At 37.6% G+C, this 24,571-nt stretch overlaps 1 protein-coding gene and 1 non-coding gene across 9 annotated transcripts in view; one reads left to right on the top strand and one right to left on the bottom strand.

Annotated features, from left to right (window-relative positions):
* The window catches only part of ABL2 (ABL proto-oncogene 2, non-receptor tyrosine kinase), a 100,360-nt gene that overhangs the window by 53,893 nt on the left and 21,896 nt on the right, over window positions 1–24,571 (top strand). For 2 of the 8 annotated variants that reach the window (XM_043922976.1, XM_043922981.1), the window contains exons 2-4: window positions 18,627–18,689; window positions 19,918–20,088; window positions 23,849–24,144. In XM_043922976.1, coding sequence (XP_043778911.1) covers window positions 18,627–18,689; window positions 19,918–20,088; window positions 23,849–24,144 — 530 coding nt within the window. Of the gene's footprint in view, window positions 1–13,939; window positions 15,339–18,626; window positions 18,690–19,917; window positions 20,089–23,848; window positions 24,145–24,571 lie in introns of those variants that run through there. The other 6 variants (XM_043922983.1, XM_043922978.1, XM_043922977.1 and 3 more) reach the window with 5 other exon arrangements.
* Window positions 21,472–21,576, bottom strand: LOC122708349. The gene has a single exon (XR_006345136.1). It is a non-coding gene; the product is annotated as a U6 spliceosomal RNA (small nuclear RNA).

Genomic DNA, 24,571 nt, shown 5'->3' with positions numbered 1-24,571 from the left:
TAACCACATTAAACTGGATGAAACCAGTTTTCATTGCAGCATTCAGTATAGTCTGATAGAAAAGGCAGAAACTTCATTGCTAAGGTCTGAAAATAGGGCTTGGTATACATTGCTTCTAATCAGCATTTTCATCTTCATCAACCAAATAACTAACTATTTATATAGCTCTTATTTTGTATGAGACACTGCTTTAGCATCTTTATATACAATAGCATTTAATTGTTCTGCCACTTCTGTAAGAGTAGGTACTATCATGCTCTCCTTTTTGGATGCGGAAACAGGCACAGAAGTGTTAGCTTGACGAAGGTCACACAGTGAAGTGCAGAACTAGATTCACACAGAGAGTCTGCGCTCTTCATGGTGCGCTCAGTCAGTTCACTCAGTCGTGTCTGACTCTCCGCAGCACGCCAGGCCTCCCTGTCCACCACCAGCTCCTGGAGCCTGCTCAAACTCGTGTCCGTCGGGTTGCTGATGCCATCCAACCATCTCATCCTCTGTCGTCCCCTTCTCCTGCTGCCTTCGGTCTCTCCCAGCATCAGGGTTTTTTCCAGTGAGTCAGTTCTTTGCATCAAGTGGCCAGAGTGTTGGAGCTTCAGTGGCAAACCTTCCAGTGAATGTTCAGGACTGATCTCCTTAAGGATTGACTGGTTGGATCTCCTTGCAGTCCAAGGGCCTCTCAAGAGTCTTCTCCAGCACCACAGTTCAAAAGCATCAATTTTTCGGCACTGAGCTTTCTTTACGGTCCAACTCTCACATCCATATATGACTGCTGGGAAAACCATAGCTTTGACTAGATGGACCTCTGTTGGTAAAGTAATGTCTTTGTTTTTTAATATGCCACCTAACTTAGTCACAGCTTTTCTTCCAAGGAGTAAGCGTCTTTTAATTTCATGGCTGCAGTCACCATCTGCAGTGATTTTGGAGCCCAAGAAACTTAAGTCTGTCACTGGGTCCATTGTTTCCCCATCTATTTGCCATGAAGTGATGGGACCGCATGCCATAATCTTAGTTTTCTGAATGTTGAGTTTTAAGCCAACTTTTTCACTCTCCTCTTTCACTTTCATCAAGAGGCTCTTCAGTTCCTCTTCACTTTCTGCCATAAGGATGGTGTCATCTGCATATCTGAGGTTATTGATATTTCTCCTGGCAATCTTGATTCTAGCTGTGCTTCATCCAGCCCGGCATTTCTCATGATGTCTGCATATAAGTTGAACAAGCAGGTGACAATATACAGCCTTGACATACTTCTTTTCTATTTGGAACCAGTCTGTTGTTCCATGTCCAGTTCTAACTGTTGCTTCTTGTTGCTGCTGCTGTAAATAGGGTGCGTTTATTTGTTTTCAGAGTTATTAATTGTTCAGTTTCCAGGCTGATAAGTGCCAGAGGTAGAATTTCACTCTCACTCCAAAATTGTCTCTTTGAGTATAGTCATACATTAAAATTAAAAATGCATATAGTTTGCATTATGTGGTCTGTTTACCTGAGAAATTGAATATTTCTATCAGAGTTAAGATGAGGATTAGTGGTAATAGATGTAAGTGGTTGGCTTAGATAAGCAAGTATTCATCAACTGTTAGATGTTAATTTTCTCCTATTCTCTATTTTCTAAATTGCTCCTAAATGAGGTGGTGCTCAAAAGTCCAGAATTTAAGTTTTGTTTCTGTGGGTTTGGTATAACATTGCTTTTTTCAGCCTCTTACTTATTCTTCCCTGTCCTTTATTTCTTTTTCTCATAGTTTGGCTCAGCATTTAGAAAATATTTGGTATCTGATTTGTATTCTTCCTCAATCTATCCTGTAAATGTTGTTCAGTCACTAAGTCATGTCTGACCCTTGGTGATCCTATGGACTGTATGTAACCTGCCAGGCTCCTCTGTCCATTGGATTCTCCAGGTAAAAATACTGGAGTGGGTTGCCATTTCCTTCTCCAGAGAATCTTTCGCACTCAGGGATCAAACCTGTGTCTCCTGCATTGGCAGGTGAATTCTTTACTACTGGACTACCAGGGAGGCCCATAAATGTTATTAGTGAGCACGATATTCTGTCCTTCTACCATCAAGATAGAATTAGTGGAAATCTAGCAGAACTGATCAGGGAAATTTGATATTAGTCATACTTTCGGGTTAATTTAAATACACAAAGCCACTATTCTTGACCTGGTCCTGGTGTTCTGGTGAAAAAATGCTGCTAGCTCCTGCTTGTAAGAGTTAAATGTTTTATCTTTTGGGTACCTCTAAAGTATTCTTTTTCCCTCCTTTCTGCTCTTCCTCCCCGCTTTCCCTTTTCCCCCTCCTCTTTCTTCCTTTTCCCCCTGCAGCTCTCACCTGATCTTAGATCTTGTAACCTGGAAGGACCTTATTGGTAGTGATGGTGGTGGTGTTAAAGCAGAGTTTTTTTTGCTACACCATGTTGTAAATTAAGCTAGTGATAAGAATGAAGTTTGAAAAAAAAATGAAGTTTGAGTCATAGTAGACAGTCATGTAATATGTAGTATTAATGTAGTACTTATAGAACTGTGTATTTTCAGACAGATCTTCTAGTAAAAATAGCTTTAATAGAGAACTTTATTAACTAAGATTATCATTAAAAATTTTCAGTGATTTTGTAATTTTATTGATATCTTGTTTTAAGCTGGAGAGTTTAGCAATGAAATCATAGGGATTGAATTCTGAGTATGTTTTTATAGATTATTTGAACAAATATATATGTATGTATGTATTTATTAATATGAGTCCTAAACCAAAAGAACTTTGTAACGTGAAGTATGTTTTTTCCCTTCTTACCTCTAATCATTCATGCTTTAGGGAGAGGTCTATTGCTTTGGACAGCCAGTGCTGCTGAAATAAGGATAATGAATAAGGTCTTTGTTTCTTTTAGTTAAGGCCGTTGGAAATATCTGAGTTCAGCCAGCAGGAAATAGCTTGCAGCCAGGACTCAAGTATAGGGAGTGTGGTATATACACATACACACGGCTCTTCACAGACATTGGAAAACTAGCTCCACCAGTCTGAAAGAGGAGAAGTCAGCTTTTTTGATTTTTTAACATCACATGAAAGGATAACATACCAAGTTATCTGCAGGGCAGTGACAAGTGTCCTAAAGGGTAAGGTTAGAGGACCTTTAGAGCTCGAAGAAATATTTCCTAATGATACCCACCTATACAGTTTTTTTTTTTGTTGTTGTTGTTGTTTGCGATGTTTGTGAGATGAGCCGTACGTTAAGGAAAAACTTTTGTTCAGCTCATTCTTTCATATTTGAGGACAAATCAGAAGTAAAGAGACAGTCTGTTTTGGTCTAAATACAAGATTCTTCAAAGGAGAAATGAAAGTTGTTAGTCAATTAGAGAAAAGGTTATCTCTGTTTTAACGCATTTTGAGTTCTGGCATGACTTATACACATTTTTTAACTCTTCTCCGAGTTACTGTGCCTTGACTGTGGAAAAATTTGCAATTGCTCTGCTGCTGGAAGTAAATTCCAGAAATTTCCAGTTTCTTTTGTTGGAGTAGACTGGTTGGTAAGCACATGTCTGTCATTCTGATTCATCTCTTAGGTTTGACTTTAAATGTCATTCTATGTATAGATAGACGAGTTGAGGTCATCCCGCTTGGGGAGTCTGGCTGTCTTAAAACTCTTCTCCAGAAGGTAAGAAAAAAATCATTTCTCATTTGTTTTTGTACCACTCTCTATTGAGGCAGCCTCGAATAGTAAAAGGAGCATGGGCTTTGGAGTTATATAAGACCTACACTTTCTTTTTTAAATTGCTTTATTTTTTATTTATTAGACACATAGCATGTGGGATCCTAGTTCTCCAACAGGGATCGAACCCATGCTCCCTCCATTGGGAGCTCAGAGTCTTAACCACTGGACCACCAGGGAATCCCCAAGACCTACACTTTCAAATCCTGGCTTCACCGGCTTGCTTTGGAGCTTGAATAAGATACTTGGCATTTCCGAGCATTTGTACATTGGTGATAACAAAAACCTGTCCTTCGGGGCTATAGTTAATATAAATTGTAAAAAATCAATTAAGGTATATAAAAGTGCCTAATTTATAATGTGTGTTGCATAAATGGTAGCTATTATTTTATAATAATCATACTATAAAGAGAGCTAGAATTGCTTTGAGTCGTTTTAAATTCGCATGGAAAACATGCTGGTGGGAGTTTTGTGAACATTAATTAAAAAATACTTGAGTGCCTGCTATGTGCACAGTACAGTTATTATTACAGAGAAACATTAGTGATTATATTGTTGAATGCAAACAGGTATCTGTTTAATGAATCTTATCTGCGAATGACTGGGTGACTCTTTCCCAAATGCAAATACCTTAATACTATCTTACAACAACTATACCTTCAAAAAAAGGACAAATGATAAAGTGAGAAATATTGAGAAGGGGATGCTATTAGGGAGATATTAAAGAGTTCTCTTAGAGACAGCACAATCCCTGAGTTCTGCTTATATCACTCCTTTAAACTTGCTTGAAAGATTTCTCTTCCAAGAATGACATCTGCATGTGGAACTAATTAAGTAAGACAAGATACACTTTCTGTTATTAGAAAGAGTTTTGCCCTCAAGCCCATTGAAGAAATAGTTAGCTAGGACCAAACTGTAGATCATACCTCCGTAGTTGCGTGAAAAGACCATACATTCTAATAAAAAATAGGAGAAAAACACAGTAGATAGAGAAAATGTGGCCCAATCAAAATCTCTGAATATAATTATAGCAAGTTTTTTGGGCAAGGTTTTGGCAATTTTTTTGGACTCCAAAATAAATACAGGTGGTGACTGCAGCCATGAAATTAAAGGATGCTTGCTTCATGAAAGAAAAAGCTATGACCAACCTAGGCAGTATATTAAAAAGCAGAGACATTACTTTGCTGACAAAAGTCCGTTTAGTCAAAGCTATGATTTTTCCAGTAGTCATGTTGGATGTGAGAGCTGGGCTATAGAGAAAGCTGAGTGCCGAAGAATTGATGCTTTTGAACTGTGGTGTTGGAGAAGACTCTTGAGAGTTCCTTGGGCTGCAAGGAGATCAAACCAGTCCATCCCAGAGGAAATCAGTCCTGAATATTCACTGGAAGGACTGATGCTGAAGCTGAAACTCCAGTACTTTGGACCACCTGATGCAAAGAACTGACTCATTTGAAAAGACCCTGATGCTGGGAAAGATTGAAGGCAGGAGGAGAAGGGGGCGACAGAGGATGAGATCGTTGGACGGCATCACCGACTGGATGGACTTGAGTTTGGGCAAACTCCGGGAGTTGGTGATGGACAGGGAAGCCTGGTGTGCTGGCTGCAGTCCGTGGGATCGCAAAGAGTCAGGCATGACTGAGCAACTGAACTGAACTGATAGCAAGTACTTCATTTCCTTGAAGGTGAAGTTGATAGTCAAGATTTGAATTGTTTTGTGAGGAAAATGAAGATCTGTGAAGGGAGAGAGGAGACCTCAACATCTCTTTCATAGAGACCAATACATAATTAAGTATGACATTTAAAAATAAAATTATAAGCTCATTAATTTCTGAAATAGGCTTTGAAAACTTTGCTATTTGGTTTTAAGACCATATGATGACTATTTTTACTTTTGGGTAGTTGATGTTTTGCCCACAAAATGAATAGAATGCTTTAAGAATGGATTATAACGTGTTTCATTTTAAATTTTGTTCATCCTTGAAAATTGAAATTGTTTATCCTTTATAAAGGTATAGAAACTACTTACCTATTGATAAAGTTGCTTTGAATTTCTTTCTAAAAAGCATATCGTGGGACTTCGCTGGTGGTCCAGTACGCTAGGGCTCCAGCCTTCCAATGCAGGGGGCCCAGGTTCGATCCCTGGTTAAGGAACTTGATCCCACTTGCAGCAGCTAGAGACCTGGCATAGAGAAATCAATCAATAAAGCATGTAGCTTTTACAAATCTTGAATCTTAGGAATCTGAATACATAGAAGAAAAGTCTAAATGATCAAACTTGCACACGTCCTAATAAACAGATTTACAAACTAAATTCTTTCTATTGCTAAGTTCCAAATCTTAAGTTATAGGAATTGGTAGGTTGTATATTAATTTTAATGTCAAGGCTAAAAATTGATATGAGTGTGTGTTAGAGAACATGTGTAAGAACAAGATAAACTGGATATAAATGTATGAAGAATATTATCAGTAGTTATTTCTGGGTGATCAGATCCTGATTGCTTTTAATTGTCTTCCTTACTGTGCATTTTGGATTCTAGAAAATGGGCAAGTATTGCTTCTGTAATTAGGAAAAAATGATATGTCAGCATATATTAAATATATATATTCTAGGAAAATGGGTATGAGTCAGACATACAGTCCCTGCCTTTTAAGGCGGGTGGGACTGGAGTCAGACTTGTAGGGAGTAGTAGTTGTATTTTTCTGTGTCGTACAATTTTTCCTCCCTCCCAGATAACAGCATCAGTGATGGCTTTCTCCTGGCTGGCTGCATAGAGGCCGCAGGATGCCTGGAGTTACCGTAAAAGATGTGACAGCAGTGTTTTATCAGAGTTCTGGTGGCCTTAAGAAGTCTGGGAAGCTGCAAGTCCTTGAATGGGTGGACTCCATCACACTGGCCAAGCATAAAGTGGTCGCTCCCTACAATGAGAACTGGTTTCTACACATGAGCTGCTTCCACAGCATGGCACCTGTACCTCTGGGGTGGAGGCGGGGTTGGCTCATGACCAGGATCTGAGGGCGAGGGGGGACCGTCAGATACGGTATCATGCCCAGCCAAGCTGCTTCAGCGAAAGCTTTAGGAACATGGCCCATTGGGTCCTCCAAGCCCTGGAGGGGCTGAAAATGGCAAAAAAGGACCAAGATAGGGGCTGAAAACTGACACTTCAGTGACAGATTGGGACAAAACCACTGGACAAGCAGCATCTGCCAAGAAGCAGCATTAGAACCAATGATGCTGGGTTATAAATTGCCTCATTCATTAAAAAATATTACCAATGATAAAAATCCATGTAATTGTAATGTAGTAGAGTTATAAACATTATTTTGGGTGAAAGTTGGTCAGTCATGTCTTGACTCTTTGCAAACCCATGGACTATATATGTAGTCCATGGAATTCTCCAGGCCAGAATACTGGAGTGGGTAGCCTTTCCCTTCTATAGGGGATCTTCCCAACCCAGGGTTCGAACCCAGCTCTCCTGCATTGTGGGCAGATTCTTTACTAGCTGAGCCACCAGGGAAGCCCAAGAATACCAGAGTGAGTAGCCTATCACTTCTCCAGAGGATCTTCCCAACCCAGGAATCGAACTGGAGTCTCCTGCATTGCAGGTGGATTCTTTACCAACTGAGCTATCAGGGATTACTTACTGACCTAAAGAGAGTTAACCTTGTACAAGTTTAGGGGCTCATCAGTTGTTTATTTTTATTTCTGTACCTTTGACTTTTTTTTTTTTTTTTTTGCTGTGCCGAGTCTCCGCTGCGGCTGCAGAATCTGTAGTTGCCGTGTGTGGGATCTAGTTCCCCAACCAGGGATCGAACCCCGGGCCCCCTGTGTTGGGACTGCAGAGTCTTAGCCACTGGGCCACCAGGGAAGTCCCACCTTTGACTTCTTGTTAGTCATGCAAATCTTCCTGCTTGAGCTCAACACATTTATTCTTTCAATGAATTTATTTTCAAGGAAGGCACCACTTTTAGACTACAGAGGAACTAAAATTTTAAATTACGGTGTCAAGTTCACTAAGCACTTTACATGCACTTAATCTTATTTAAGGATGCTGTAGTGCACTTGCCATTATTTTCCTGTTTTACAGGTGAAAATTGTAAGATATTTAAATAACTTGATGAAGGACACCTTACTTTTGAACTGGCAGAGCACAAGGTTTCATAATACAGAGTCTGAAGTCTTGGGTTTGAAAAACAAAAAGCTTGTTAACATTAGGGATTGTAGTCTTTTTGTAATCAGAGGCCAGTATTTATTCCTAAAGACTTGACGTCACAAAAGGAAAGGTAAAGATGTGAGTGCTGAGAGGAAAGTAGTATAGTGTGAAATTGATGCTCTTTCTTCTTAGAATGTTAGCTGCTCTGTTGGGAGGTTGAGGGTTAATAACAGGCACGATATGGCCACTTTAGAGATCATCTAGTTTCTACATAGCTTTGTTTCTTTATCTCAATAACAATGGAATTGAACACATTTTAAGGACTGCCATTAGATCCTGAAATATTAGTGAAAGTACCCCTGTCTTAAAAGGGGAAAAAGTGGAAGCAGTGACAGATTTTATTTCCTTGGGCTCCAAAATCACTGTGGATGGCGCCATGAAATTAAAAAGATGCTTGTTTCTTGGGAGGCAAGCTATGACAAACCTAGACGGTGTATTAAAAAGCAGAGACATCACTTTGCCGACAAAGGTCTGCCTAGTCAAAGCTATGATTTTTCCAGTTGTCATGTATGGATGGATGTGAGAGTTGGATCATAAAGAAGGCTGAGCACTGAAGAATTGATGTTTTTGAATTATGGTGCTGGAGAAGACTCTTGAGAGTCTTTTGGACAGCACGGACATCAAGCCAGTCAGTCGTAAAGGAAATCAACCCTGAATATTCATTGGAAGGGCTGATGCTGAAGCTCATTTAACCTACTTATATAATTATATTTGAAATGAGTTGCCTGTAGCTGGATCATATATCTGTGTTTAGGCTGTTGTCATATAATGTAATTATTAATATGTGGATTTAGGTCTGCCGTTTTTATTTTTTTCTGTTTGTTCCTCTGTTTCCCTTTTCTTGCCCTCTTGGATTATTAACACTTTTTTTTTTAGTTTTGCTTTTTTATCTGTTGTGTTTTTGGCTATGTCTCTTTGTATAGGTTTTCTAGTGGTTGCTGTAGGGATTTCAGTATACATATTGAACTTTTCACACTCTACTTAGAGTCGTCATTTTACCACTTTAAGTAAAATATGGAAGCCTTTCTGTCATACAGTTTTCTCTTCCCTCTTTATGTTACAGTTGTTATATTTACATGGATTGAAAAGTCCCTGCAATGATGTAAACACTTTTTGCTTCTAACCATCAAGCATATTTTAAAGAACTCGAGAAGAGTAGTCTATATGCTATTTACTATCTTCATTTCTCTTTATTTATTCCTAATAAATAGTTTCCTTCTGGTATTTCCATTCTGTCTGAAGAGCTTCTTTTAACAGTTCTTTTAGAGGAGGCCTGCTGGTCATGAGTTCTTCCCTTCAACTGAGAAGTCTTTATTTCATCTTAATTTCTGAATATTTTCTGTGGTTATGGAATTTTGGGATGACAGCTTTTTTCTCTCAGCACTTGAGATAACGTTTTTTCATTTCTTTTTAGCCTTCAAGGTTTGAAATTCAAAGTTGTCAATATTCCAGTTCTCTTGTAAGTGTGGTCCTGCAGTGAAGTAGTGAAACTTCCCACCTTACTTCAGTCTCTTACATTTGTCTCTTAACGGACTTTACTTCTGGCCTAGGCACCTGATGTGTCCTGCCTAGTAGATACTTTGCACATCATATCCACTCAATAAATAAATAACTGGATGAATGAAATGATATAGATTAAAAGAGCCAATATTTTAACAATTTATTAAGTGTGGATATAGAGTGGGTAGTGTTGCTGTTTATATATAGTTCTCAGATTTTCAATGAGTACATATCACTTTTATAAACTGAATATTTTTAAAAGAACACATCATACTAATAATTTTGTTGTTGTGTTTAGTGTTATTGGTTTTCATTTATCATTTTTTGGTGATTATTTTTTCATGTGCACTTTCATTTTATTTATTCTCTAAAATGTTAAAGGTGGTATTAGATGGCTTAGGTCATTAAAAGCAGCATAGAATGAAAGAAGTTTTTAAAAAAATATTTTTAGAGTATCTTTTGTTAATTTTTATAGTTTTCTAACTTAGATGGCTGTTGTCATTTAAATTCATTCCCCACAGAGCTGTTTGGATATGCTTTCAATGGCCTTAATGACTTGATGAACCTTGCCTAATTTTTATTGTAGTTGTGTAGGCTTTTCCCTTTCCCTTTTTCCTTTGAGCTGTGTCACTACAGACAAGCAATATTTAATGTGAGGGTTAATGTAAGCTCCTGAATGTCCTGTCATTGTAGCTATTCTTTTCTTACCCACAAATAATAAATAGAAATTACTTATTGTCTGGACAATAGTTGCTTTTGTAGAAAAGTGTTGAATTATTGAGAATTTTTTTTAGGGGTCCCTTATTCAGTATTGTATAGTGCAATTTAGAGGGGGGTCGACATGCTTTAGCAAAAAATATTTGTTGATTTGTATTTGTGTGTGTAAGTTTATAACATAAATGGAGATATCTAGTTGCTAATTAGGACCTGAACAACATAAACAGCACTGATTATTTTTTTTCCAACTTCATGAATGAACCACTTAATTGGCATTTTTTTCACGTTCATGATCCAGAATTTAAAAACTTATTGTTTATTCTTAGTTGTCCTCATTTAAGAGTGTGGCATTTGGCATGAAATATTATGCAGCTGTATGTAGGAAAAGAACTATTTCTATGTGACACTGTGGAGTGATCTTACAGTTAAGTGAGAAGAGCAGAGTGGAGAAAGAGTATGAAATATCCTACTGTTTAAGAAGAAGGGTGGGGATGTGAGCATGTATCCATTTACATTAAAACAGTATAAGAATAAAGCATATAAATTTAGGTTTCCTCTAAGGAAGGAAACCTTCCAGATGTTCAGGCTGGTTTTAGGAAAGGCAGAGGAGCCAGAGATCAAATTTCCAACATCCGCTGGATCATCGAAAAAGCAAGAGAGTTCCAGAAAAACATCTATTTCTGCTTTATTGACTACGCCAAAGCCTTCAACTGTGTGGATCACAATAAACTGTGGAAAATTTTGAAAGAGATGGGAATACCAGACCACCTGACATGCTTCTTGAGAAACCTATATGCAGGTCAGGAAGCAACAGTTAGAACTGGACATGGAACAACAGACTGGTTCCAAATAGGAAAAGGAGTATGTCAAGGCTGTATATTGTCACCCTGCTTATTTAACTTATATGCAGAGTACATCATGAGAAACACTGGGATGGAAGAAGCACAAGCTGGAATCAAGATTTCCAGGAGAAATATCAGTAACCTCAGATATGCAGATGACACCACCCTTATGGCAGAACGTGAAGAGGAACTGAAAAGCCTCTTGATGAAAGTGAAAGAGGAGAGTGAAAATGTTGGCTTAAAGCTCAACATTCAGAAAACTAAGGTCATGGCATCTGGCCCCATCACTTCATGGGAATTAGATGGGGAGACAGTGGAAACAGTGTCAGACTTTATTTTTTTAGGCTCCAAAATCACTGCAGATGGTGACTGCAGCCATGAAATTAAAAGATGCTTGCTCCTTGGAGGGAAAGTTATGAGCAACCTAGGTAGCATATTAAAAAACAGTGACATTACTTTGTCAACAAAGGTACGTCTAGTCAAGGCTATGGTTTTTCCAGTGGTCATGTATGGATGTGAGAGTTGGACTGTGAGGAAAGCTGAGCACCAAAAAATTGATGCTTTTGAACTGTGGTGTTGGAGAAGACTCTTGAGAGTCCCTTGGACTGCAAGGAGATCCAACCAGTCCATCCTAAAGGAGATCAGTCCTGGGTGTTCATTGGAAGGACTGATGTTGAAGCTGAAACTCCAATACTTTGGCCACCTGATGTGAAGAGTTGACTCATTGGAAAAGACCCTGATGCTGGGAGGGATTGGGGGCAGGAGGAGAAGGGGACGACAGAGGATGAGATGGCTGGATGGCATCACTGACTCGATGGACATGAGTTTGAGTAAACTCCGGGAGTTGGTGATGGACAGGGGGGCCTAGCACGCAGCGATTCATGGGGTCGCAAAGAGTCAGACACGACTGAGCGACTGAACTGACTGACTAAGGAAGGAGTGACTAGGATAGAGAGGGAAGGGTGCCTCATTCTGTAGATTCAGCTTTGGAACCATGTAAATATTTTATGTAATGAAATAAAATGTATAAAGCAGAACTGAAAAATTGAAAATAAAATGAAGCAGATTAACTTATGTGCGTATCCTTGTAACAGCAGTTCTCAAAATTTGATTGTGTTCAACAGATCACTCTGTTGACGTTTGCACTGATGGTGCCAAAGCACAGTTGGTAAAACTGCTTGGTCCTTAATAGAAGTTAGGGTAGTGACGTCAGACTGCGCCTGGCTACCACTGCGTTGTCACCGCCACACTCGCCCGAAGAATTTCCTTGATGAGGCAGTAAAAATGATTATGTTTATAAAAAATCTTGGTTCTCAGCTATGTGTCTTTTTAGTCTTCTATGTGACAAAATGGAAAGGATGCAGGGAGCACCTCTGTTGCTCACCAGGATGCTGTGGCTGTTTTTAGAGACCCGTGTCCAGCTGTGATTTGTTTCTAACTGAACTGGCTGCTTTTTTCTGGGAACACTGTTTTCACTTAAAAGATTGAATGACAAACCATTCAGAATTGGGATTTGGTAGGCATTTTCTCGAAGATGAATGAAGTAAATTTGCTATTTCAAAGAAAACAGGAATTGTTGGAAATGGTAGGATTTGGGCTCTCAAAAATTAGAATTTTATAAAATTAGTAACCACCATTGTGATTGTGAGAACTTACCTGGTGCTCAAAACTTTTGTGGTGAGATTGATGGTGATAGTAATGAACAGGATGTATCAAAGTTACATAATGGAACATACCAACATTTAGTGGATATATTTCCAGATGATCAATACATGATGTTAAAAAAATGCAGAGTAGAGTACAAGATAGACTTATTTCAAGTACAAGATAAAACAATAAATTTTAGTTTGACAGATTGTAAAAATTTTATCTGTTTGGTTTCAGATTTCAGTATACAGTTAGCCTTTAAAGAGCTCCTGTTTGTTGAGTTTTGGTGTAGTATCAGGGAAGAATATCCATCATCATCTGAAAGATTGTTAAAATATCTTTTCCTTTTATACCTCCGTATCTGTGCACAGTTAGATTTTCATATACTTCAACATAAATAACATCACAATGGATCAAATGCAGAATGAAGCTTCATTTATCTTGTTTTAAGCAGCAGCAGCAAGACAGATATTAAAAATATTTGCAAAAAATGACAGTGTTACTATTACCTTTTAATTCTCTTCAAGAGTAGTTATTTTTAATAAAATGTTAACATGAGTTTATTATTTTGAAATTAATATTACAATTTCTCAGTTTTAATTTCAAATATGGTAGATAATGATAGATACAACCTACATAACAGAGTTCTTTGGAGAGTCAGTACTTAAAATTTATAAATTTTGAAGAAATATTTATTTATTTATAGCTGTGCTGAGTCTTTGTAGCACACAGGCTCTTCCTTGCTGCTCATGGGCTTTTCTCTAGTAACGGCAAGCAGGAGCTGCTCTCTAGTTGCAGTGCACGGGCTTCTCGTTGTGGTGGCTTCTTCTGTGGCAGAGCACAGGCCCTAGGGTGTGCGGGCTTCCGTAATTGTGGCTCATGGGCTTAGTTGCTCCTCGACATGTGGAACCTTCCCGCACCAGGCATCAAACCCATGTTCCCTGCATTGGCAGGTGGATTCTTGACCACTGAACCATTAGGGAAGTCAAATACTTAGTTTTTACTTTAAAAACTTTAATTAGAAAATATACATAGTATAAAACTTACCTTTTATACTATTTTAAGGTATACAGTTTAGTAGCCTTACATACATTCAGTGTTACATAGCCACCCAAGTGCAGAACTAGATTTCCAGAGCTAGAATAGCTTCTACATATTTCATGTAAGTGGGATTGTCCTTCTGTGTCTGACTTATTTCACTTAGCATAATGTTTTCAAGGCCCGTCTATATTGTAGCATATATAAAAATTTTATTCCTTTTTATGGTTGAATAAATTCCATTGTGTGTACCATATTTTGTTTATTCATTCATCCTCTGTACTCCTGGCTACAATATAGGAGGATTAAAAATGTAACTATTCATTATTGGTAATTTAAATAGCAGATTTATTGATTAAATAGTAAATCATATGGTATAGCATATAGATATCTATAGAACATGAATTATGGAGCTCCTTTCCCTTTTATTTTTTGTAATTTAGGGAAGGAGAAATTCAACCTGGTATTTGAAATTCTGAGTCATTAATTTGAGGTAACCCGTTAGTCATTTAACTCTTACTTTCCTCATGATGTTAACAGTACTGGCTTCATGAAAGGTTAATTTGAGTTTATTTAAAGTTAAGTTTTGTTTAAGTTTTTCTTTGAGTTTCTTTAAGCTTTGTTTTTTTAAAAACTGTTAATTATTACCTACACCAGAGTCATTCTTTTTTTAAGCTTGCATTATAACTTTTGTAAATCTTTATTGAAGGCTATATCAGTTTTACTATCAATAATTTTACCCTGTTACTTTTGTTGACCTGGAACCTAGCACAGTGTCTGGTACATAACAGCTACTTAACAAATATTTGTATAATAACAGACATTCTAGAATTATTTTTGTAGGTTATATCCCTAAAATCATCCATCATTGGTAGATTTCACTAGTTTCATTTTTATAAGGCTCTTGAGTTTTATTTAACTTTGTTCCTATATATTAACAAAGATTAGGCTTTTACTTTCAAAACCTTTTAAGTTTTCAGTGCTATCATGCCATGTTTTTAACCGTTATTAAGCAATAGAGCCAAAATTTTACTGAAGGCCGTCATTTCCTGGCTTCTGTGCTTATGAATCAGAGTGTAACTATTTCTTTAATTTTGGATTTGTGGTTTCTTGAACTACTTTAAGTGATGCAAAAGATGACTCTTGTTAGGCGTTTCCTCTCTTAAAAGTGTATTTGGTGTTTTATTGTAAACACGTTTTCTCCAAGGAAACTTCTCTACAGTCTCACTTCATCATCACCTAGGAATGAAATCCCATCTACATGCACTGACGCCTGTGTATTTTATCATTTGTTACTCATGTGTATTGGTTTTTACTTATTTAGTTTTTCTAAATGTTCCAGAGGGTTTGAAGTAACTCCATTCTGACTCAATGTTTTGCTGATTACTGGACATTTCCCTTTAGGTAACTCTCCACCCACTTTGGACTTGTAAATGTTACCCTGCCGTTGGTTCCCTCTGGCCACTGAGTACATGAATAAGTGTCACATGCATGTGGTATTGCTTGTCAGAGAGTAGAATTCCAAGACTTCCTCTGTACATAGAACAGTTAAACTTTCGTGCTTCTGGGCAGAGGAATGGTCTTTGGGACAGTTCTGCTTCCACCTAATTGTTATGGCAGAGATCAGGACACATCGCTTTGCTGTCTATGCAGTGAGGCCTCAGAAACGGCTCTCCCCAACTTGACAGGTATGATAACAGGGGTGATCATTTGGGGGAGGGTAGATAACCACAGTAATCAAGCATGAATGAGATTCCAAAAAATTTGTACTGCTATTGTTGTTAACATCTTTATTCTTGGCCAGTGAAGCTTCAAGTGTTTTTTCCCTATTAGGGCCTTAGTAATGAAAGAATAAATGAATAATGTGTAGTATTTTGTAGTATTAAGATATGTATGGCTTGATATTGAGAACAATTCAATGATTTATCCAACTACCCTACATAGTTTTTTTTTTTTTTTTCCTACATAGTTTTTAAAAGAAGCATTAAAAAGTATTAGCTTCCTTAGGGATTTGCCTGGTGGTTTAGTGGTTAGACGCCATGCTTTCACTTCCGTGGGCCCATCTGGGTTTAACTCCTGCTTGGGGAACTAAGATCCTTCAAGCCATGTGGCATGGCAAAAAAAAAAAAAAAGGTATTAGTTTTTAAGAATATGCAGTCAGACAAAGTAGAATTCTGGCAAGGTAAGTGTTCATAAAAATGCCTGGAAATGCAGTAAACTGAAATTTTTTATTAATTTCTCCAATTAATAACTGACAAATTTCTACTTAAACTGATAAAATTTATTGAATGACTAATTGGTGAAAGTGTTTTTTAATAAAATTAAACATTAAATTTAGGAATTATCTGTGAATTTGAGTTTGAGTCTTGTTTAATCCTGATAATTTTCTGTACAAGCTGCTCTTTCTAGTTTTACTTTATTTTTACTGTATCCTACAGGCATATCAGTAGGAAAAAAATGACCTTTTCTTAATAGTCATAATGTATTTCTGCTGGTACCTATTTCTGAGTTCCATATTCCATAAGTAAAAATTAGTCTTCTGTTGCCTCATCGTGAGTCCATGATGTGCCTCCATAATAGTGATTAATGAAGGATAACTCACTGTCCAAGGTACCTTATATATAGTAGTCACTTAACATTGTTCAAAAATAAAACATTCCCAGCCTGTGCACTTGTATTTGGGCAGATGCGGTACCTCTGAATCATCCAGATTTGTCTGTCTTAAGCTGACGAGGAAAGGCGCATAGGCTGGATGTACTAGATAACACTGTGGCACTTACTTCCTATAGGCCCCCCTCCCCTTTTTGTCTTCATGCCTTAGCTTTTTCACCTCCATTTAGCTCTTGCCTCCATTTAGCTCTTTAACTCCTTATGATTTAAAACATGTTCATTCTCAAGAAAATGTTAGGATGTTTCTTGTCTTTGGAAAATTTCCTCTTTTGTTTGGTGCTAGTAGGTGGGATGGTGTTTAAGTGGATATCCTGTGCAGGCAGATTGTACAGGAAACTGACCCTTAGTTCTGTGAGAACAAAAGAGTGAGTGGGAAGAAAGAAGAAAGGAAGGAAATAAGATTGTTTGACTTGACCAAAAAGACTGTAAAAACCAGAGATGGGAAGAAGGGGATTGGAGAATAAAAAGGATTGTTTTCCAAGTTGTGGTTCTTTTTGCACTTTGGCCTCAGAAATTGTCTTCCTGTATTTATTATTTTGTATATTTGAGAAATGTACAGTATTGTTTGGCATGTGTATATGGTTTAAGTTTTCATAAAATTGTGCTGAAGGTCTCATTCTCTTTTCTCCTTTTGTCAAATAACATGGTTTTAAGAGGCTGACTTGCCTTTAAAAATCCTCCTTTGAGTTTGATGGAGTTCCTCTCCAGTACAGATGAATCACGTGTCATAGACATATCCTTGCATTTTGACAGTCTGTCATTCGCCTGTCATCAGTGCGAAATCCATTTTAAGTGTACTCATCCAATTTAAATGCTTTCTTTTCTCTGAAACCTTTTCTGACTGCAGAATTTTGTCTCTTGTCCTCTCAGTGTATACTCTGTAAGTATAGCAGAATGTGTGATTCATTTATTCAATAAATTGTTCTTGAGAGCCTCTTATATGCAGTAACTGTTCTGGGTGCTTGGAATTTATCAGTGTACAAAGCAGACAAAAATACCTGTCCCCATAAAACTAATATTCTAGTGAGGTGGGGCAATAGCTCACCTGAACATGATGATAGGTAAGTAAATTGCATTTTGGGGGGTGATATGTCAATGGAGAGAAATTAGTTAAGGAGACATAGGGGATGTGGAAGTGTTGTCAGGAACAGATGCATTTTAAAATAGGATGGTTAGAGAATGCCATACCAAGAGGGAAACATTTGAGTGAAATGTCGTGTCAGTAGCTTAGGGAAGATTGTTTGGGGCAGATGAAAAAGCCAGTACAAAGGTCCTGAGGTAGAAGTATGCCTGTCTTGTTCAGGTAATAACAGGGAGGCCAGTACTCAGAATGAAGTAAAGTAGGGAAGGAAGAGTAGGAAGATGAATTGGGCAAAGCCCCTCGTAAGGACTTTAGCTTTTATTCTAAGATAGGGAGCCGTCAAAGAGTTTCAAGTTTGGTCATCCTAGTTTATTTCAGTGTATAATACAGCTGTTCATATTCACTGTGATTATGTGCTTAAACAAGAAGCAAGATACCTGTTTCAAATTATCTTTTCAGTACATTTGGACATATCTTCAGGTTTGTGGTAACTTTCTTAATGTAAAATGATTTAATTAGCTGTGAAACTTAAAAAAAATATTCTTTTTAAGAGGAAGAAGGAATGTGAAGAATGAAATAAACTGTTAGGAAAGCATCTGAGCTACAAGAGGAATTTCTGTCCATAGGATATAGACAGCTATGAAGCCATTTAAAAAGCATTAGTTAATGCTATTTTAAGTTTAAAAGACACCTCATTGTTTCCTGTCACTTATATTTTTATGAAACTTAGTTATTCATTTAGTCAAAAGTAACTGAACACATACTATGTGACTCTTGCAAGAAAAAAGATAAAGTTCTTATGCTAAGAAGCGCCTTGAAAAGTTGGGGAAATGAACATAAATTGAGGATAAAAATAGGAGGTATTACTGCAGCAAGTGTAATGCATGTGAAGCTTCCAAGGGGAGGTTACATTGAAGTTGAGTGTTTTTAAAATGAATAGAAGTCAGCCTGTCAAAAAAAAAGAAAAAAGAGTGGGATGAGTTCACATTCTGGGAAGATAGGACTATGTGAACAAAGGCAGAAAGGTAGGAAGCATCATGGTGTTTGTTCAAATTTAAAATTTAAGGTGTGGAATGGGAGAGAAGTGAAGCTAGAGAAGTATTAATAGGTGGAGATCTGATTATAAGAGACCTTGAAGGCCTCGTTAAAAGAGATTTTTAACTTGATGGTGAACTACTGAAGAATCTTAAGAAGAGTGACATGGTCAAATTTTTGTTTTAAATAGATCACTTTGCCAGCTGTTTGGAGGATGGATTTGAGGGAGACAAGACTGGAGGCAGTAGTCCAGGTGAGAGATGTTGGGAATCTGAACTAAGACATTGGCAGTACAGGTGGAGAGGAGGGATTGGATTGGGAAATAAAACCACAGATTCAAGGGTTTTTCTTCTTCATATATGATAACACCAGGTTTAAATTAAAAATGAGTGGAAGAGAGAGAAACATACTAGAAAAGAATTGTTATATGACAGAGGCAGTTGCATAGTGGCAGAGTGCCACTAAAACCCATTTTTAGTGACTAACAAAATTGCTACTGAAAGAACAGTGTATTTTTGGTATGATTATCCTGAACTGTGAGAAGCAGGTGATCTTGAACTAACATGGCATAAGGATCACCTGTTTGTTTAGTGTAACTAAACAAGGAACCACAAAGCCTTGAAGAAGAAACCAGGTCTTACAAGGCTTCAACCATTACAGGTGATAGAAACTCAATAAATCATGTCCATTGCTGGCTGTGTTTTCTAGAGCCCTAATAAAGTTACAGTATTTTATTAAAAGTGTACGAAAAGAAAATAAGGTACAATTTTTTTTCATTAAAACAATTACCAGTGGAAAGCTGTTATGTTATAGACTGTACATGGTAGTACAAAGGTATTTTGGGTTGCCAAGAATATTTTGTATTAAACCAAAACACTTTTCTGTTTGATAGATAATTTTAGGATTTTTTTTTCTAAAAGCATTATTTCTGTAATTTTCTATATGTAAATGGAGGGCCTGGATTAATACAATCTATACATATTTCTTAAAATCCCTGTTATCTTTTCTGCAATTTGTTTTATATGGAGATAGTAAGGGGAGAAAGGTACTTTGGGAGGACTTCACTTATAAAACATAACTGTTCCTTCTTAAAACCACCATCATCTAGACAAAATATCTTGTATGTTTTATGAAATGAACTGCCATTTCTTTTTGAGGTTGTTTTTATTCTTTCATTTTGAGGAAACTGTGTTTCCTATTCATTTACCTCTGATTTTGGTTCATGCATAAACATCACAGCTAAATGCTCATTTTGTGTTCTTTACTCTATCTTGTTATGTTTTCAACAAGTAGATTTCTCTCCTGCTTCGGAGACATGCCATCTGCTCATTTTTCATGACTCCACACCACGTGTATAGTTTTGTTCCTTGCTGGAGCCATCAGTGTAATGCCAACAGCTAAAATACTGTCTGTGTACTGAATTCAAATGAATTTCCAGCTCTTGGACTCAGTGTAAACTCCTTTCTCTCTATGTCTTTCAGAAGCCTTGCACCGCCCCTACGGTTGTGACGTTGAACCCCAGGCCCTGAACGAAGCCATCAGGTGGAGCTCCAAGGAGAACCTGCTCGGAGCCACCGAGAGTGACCCTAATCTCTTTGTTGCACTTTATGATTTTGTAGCAAGTGGTGATAATACACTCAGCATCACTAAAGGTGAGCTTCTGCATAACATCCTCTCACTTTTCAGTTTTTATTAGTGGTTAAGAAATGATGGGATCTATTCTGGATTCTGCCTCTGACTGGAATTAGGTAGGTAATTTGGGCCCAGATACCTCTGGTTCATTCTCTTTTTAAAACCTTTATAGGGGATAAAGCCACCCTATCTACTTCATAGGGTTTTTATTAAGGTTCAAATGAGACAAAGTACTTTAGAAAAAGAACACCGCACAATATATGCATAAACTCGACTCCTTCTCAGAATTCTGTTCTGTAGGTAATATGCCGGCATCTGTTTGCCACAAAGGTAAGGCTTACCGTACACCTCTTTTCAGTGACCTGTGGCTCACTGAGAGGAGTCCAGTGTCCAGACCCCAGCACTCCTCTAAGCATCATTTGTGGGCTGACTTCCTGAGAACCATTCATTACCAGTCTACGCTGAGATTAAGAATTTGTACTCAAAATGTAAAACAACTACATTGCTAAGTACACTTATTATTTAGTTCAGCTGACATTTCTTTTTTTCTAACAAAACTGAAGAGAGTGGTCCAGTGATTCACACTCTGGCACAAGCATCTTATCTTGTTGTGGCCCTGCTTTGGGTAGCACTGGCCTGGACGACTTAGCTCTCATTTGTGTTTACATGAGTTAGCGGAAGGACTAGTAGGAAGGGTTTCTATTGCGATAACACTCATAACAGAGTAGTAGTACTGTTTTCAGTAGTAAATTCTTAACAAAGAGAACACTAAGAACATAATCATGTAAAAAACATCCATTACTGGTTTTAAGAACAAGGGCAGAAAACATGGAATTTTTATGAGAAAGAAATAGGCCTGTGGGGCATTGTCATTGTATACGTGCGTTGGATTGATAATCTGCTTATACTTTTCTTGTCTTTCAAATTTATGAAAGCTTCCTAGTAGGAAAAAATAAGATTCTGGATAATTTTTAGCTACGTGAAAGTGTAAATTAAATGATTCTTTGTCAAACAATAATTCTCTTATTTGTAAGGTTTGAAATGAGATAGTAAATGAGAGTGGATCACCAAATTAAGAAGACAGGTCTCCACTCAAGGAATGTTACCTGAAATAAAATATTTTTATACAATAATTTTTAAAATCCAGCTAAATTCATCAAAAGCAGAAATGCTTAAAACTGAGTTTCTGGGGTATATGTATGTGCCAGAGTGGGGATGATGGTATGTATACATGCTTTTGATGGTATTTGTATGTGTGGAACTGTGTTTTATGATGGGAGGAAAATTTTACACAGTTTTAGGATACAGGACTTCAGAAATATTTTATACTTTGTGTGGTAGGTAGTCTCTTTGGGCTACAACACAGTCTTTTTTTAAAAAATTTATTTATTTATTTTGCTTTAAAAACTATGGAACGCTTCACGAATATGTGTCATCCTTACGCAGGGGCCATGCTAATCTTCTCTGTATCGTTCCAATTTTAGTATATGTGCTGCCAAAGCAAGCACTACAACACAGTCTTTTACTTTAAGGTGCTTCAGTGGGAAAGTTGGTGAAGGTGACTCAGAACGTTCTTTCCTAGATGTAATTTTTATGTCAGTATTTTCCAAGATCGCTCAGTCACCAGGGATACATTGATAAAGAAAGTCTTTTGATTCATCAGTTAGCAGTTATGGCAACTACTAGTAGGCATCTCAAAAAGTGGGAATTCGTTTATCTTATAATCAACAGTGATTTCTTTTAAGGGTTTCCCTGGTGGCTTAGCTGATAAAGATTCTGCCTGCAATGCAGTAGACCTGGGTTCGATCCCTGAGTTGGGAAGATCCCCTGGAGAAGGGAATGACTACTTGCTCCAGTATTCTGGCCAGGAGAATTCCATGGACTGTATAGTCCAAAACCTATGAAATGCCAGGTTTTTATCCAGGTGCTTATTTTTAATTTAATATAAAATGTCATACTAAAGCTGATTTTTTTATTTTAAAAGACAAAATATTTTTTTAAATTAAATAACAGTATTTATTTTAGTTCTTTCTTTGAAGGCAGTATTTTGCTTGAATTAAAAAATTAGCTTTCCTCTGGCAATAGGGTCAATGTTTATTCTAAACATTGTTAATCTTCATGGTACTGAAAACTTCCCGAGTGGAAAATTCTCCTCTTAACTGTCAAAAAAGAGAAAAACAAATAGCCCAAAACCTGGAGTGTTCGACTGTATCCTGATTATGATGACCTGTCATTATCAGTTCTTTGTAAGGAAGAATAATGTACTTGGTAAAGAACTTAGTCTTCTCATTTTCTTAAGAGTATTAGAGAAAAGCTGCAGACTGACAAGTCTTATATAGCTTTTCTGACAGCTCTAAGGTTTATTTTCTCTACAGATGTGATTGGGGAGTGTTTATCAGCACACTTGTGCATTGCCTCCACCACATGTACACACACTGTCTGCTTATACGTGCGTATGTTTTCTGTGTGTGTGCACACGTGCACGTACCCGTGTTTTTTCTCACTGAATGATTCAAAACCCAGGGTCTTGAGTGAGATAGTAGCGGCAAATAGAAAGTCATACTATGGCAAACATTTCTGTGGACCACTGAAAAAAGTTAGATGACTGGCAGAATAATAATGTTGAGTTTTTCCCCAACAGTCTTTGCTTGATAAGTACTGGGCCGTGTGCTTTTGATTGCTGCAGCTTTCTTCTGTTGTCTGACACTGAGAGGTGGATGTGAACTCGATAGGAAGGCTTGCATCTCTCAGATGCGGGGGTGTAAGGCCTTGCCATGCAGCATGTGGGATCTTAGATCAGGGATCAAATCCATGCCCCTATGTATTGGGAGCATAGAGTCTTAACCACTGGACTGCCAAGGAAGTCTCAGGATTCTTAAAATTATCATTTGTTGATAATGATATCTCTCACCTTTCCTATTTTGCCTGTGCTGCAAGTATAGGGGAAGGATGCATGTTTAGGGAGTCTGAAGTTGATGCTCACAACTTCATTAGAGAAATCAAGGACATTGAAATTGATAGCAAAGATACTCTGAGTAACATGAGTCTTAGGCTCCAGCTTCAGACTCAGCTTTCCTTTGCCACACACTGATTTGAGAGGAGCAGATGGGGGATTTATTCATTATGGGGAATGGGAGGGAAATTATTTTAAAACTTGAGTCCTGGAAAAGGTTGTGCTTTCGAGGTCTTGACTGCCGACCCCTACCTCCTCACTTTTCTTTCTGAAATATTGCTGATAGCTCTGTGGTCTGTGCTTTTTTGGTTTTTATTTTTGCATTGATGGTTTTTGTAGCCTTGTTGCCAACTGAAATTTAGAAGTAACTTTGTGTTTTACATGTCTAATCCCTAATCCTTGATTGCTGCTAGCGTTGAACCATATATATGTTCTGTGACAGACTCTTTTGAGGAAAAAATTAATTTCATTTTTTTTTGAGGCGTGAGACCGTGTCCTACTCCAGACATTTGAGTAACCTTTTAATCTTTGTGTGCTACCTTAGTTACATATATGGAGTTTCCTGTAGTATGAAAGCTTTTGAAACCCTATCGATAATGCCAGAAGAACATTTCTAAGTATGCTTCTTTTGTTTAAGCTACAAGCTAAAAATATCAATCAGGCTATGATGATAGCAAAATTCATGTTCATTACTTTAAAAAAAATTGTTTTGGTTTAAAAGTTCTTGATTCATTTTTTCAGTGAATTTCAAGCTTGACAGTAGACTACTTCTGTTTGAAATAAAGTCTTACATCTTTTCTTTCACTCTGTGATGATCTCCTGGCCAGGTGAAAAGCTCCGAGTCCTTGGTTACAACCAGAATGGTGAGTGGAGTGAAGTTCGCTCTAAGAATGGCCAAGGCTGGGTGCCAAGCAACTACATCACCCCTGTGAACAGCCTGGAGAAACATTCCTGGTACCATGGACCTGTGTCCCGCAGTGCAGCAGAGTACCTGCTCAGCAGTCTCATCAATGGCAGCTTCCTGGTGCGAGAGAGTGAGAGCAGCCCCGGGCAGCTGTCAATCTCGCTCAGGTACGAGGGGCGCGTGTATCACTACAGGATCAATACCACCGCGGATGGCAAGGTAAGACTGGCCCGCAGCCACCTCTTGGTGGGAACGGGCCTGCTCTTTAGAAACAGTGTTCAGGATGACTAAAGAATATAATTTTTGTGTCTGACATGAAAGAAACTGATCACTGATGTGAGTTTGAGCTGTTTGGCATGTGAGAGAGAGATTACTCTTTTCAAAACAATACAGTAATGGAAATTAAAAACAGTATTACTTTGAGAGTTTAAAGATGAGCTAGATTTGAAGGTGAAAAATGAAGGAAACAGCTGTAAAAGTTAACTGTTACCGTCATCATCAGTATACAGATATGCACATGTACATCCAATACATGTGTGGAATTTTATAAATTAAACCTTGTATCTATGAAAATTATAATAATTTCTACCAGAAAGTTTAAAGAGTAAAACTTTAGGCTTCTGAGACAGATGTTGATCATTAATGT

This window comes from Cervus elaphus, chromosome 14, assembly GCF_910594005.1.
Source record: "Cervus elaphus chromosome 14, mCerEla1.1, whole genome shotgun sequence".
NCBI lineage: Eukaryota > Metazoa > Chordata > Mammalia > Artiodactyla > Cervidae > Cervus > Cervus elaphus.
The sequence above is the reverse complement of the archived record's forward strand: the minus strand, read 5'-3'. Positions and strand labels throughout refer to the sequence as shown.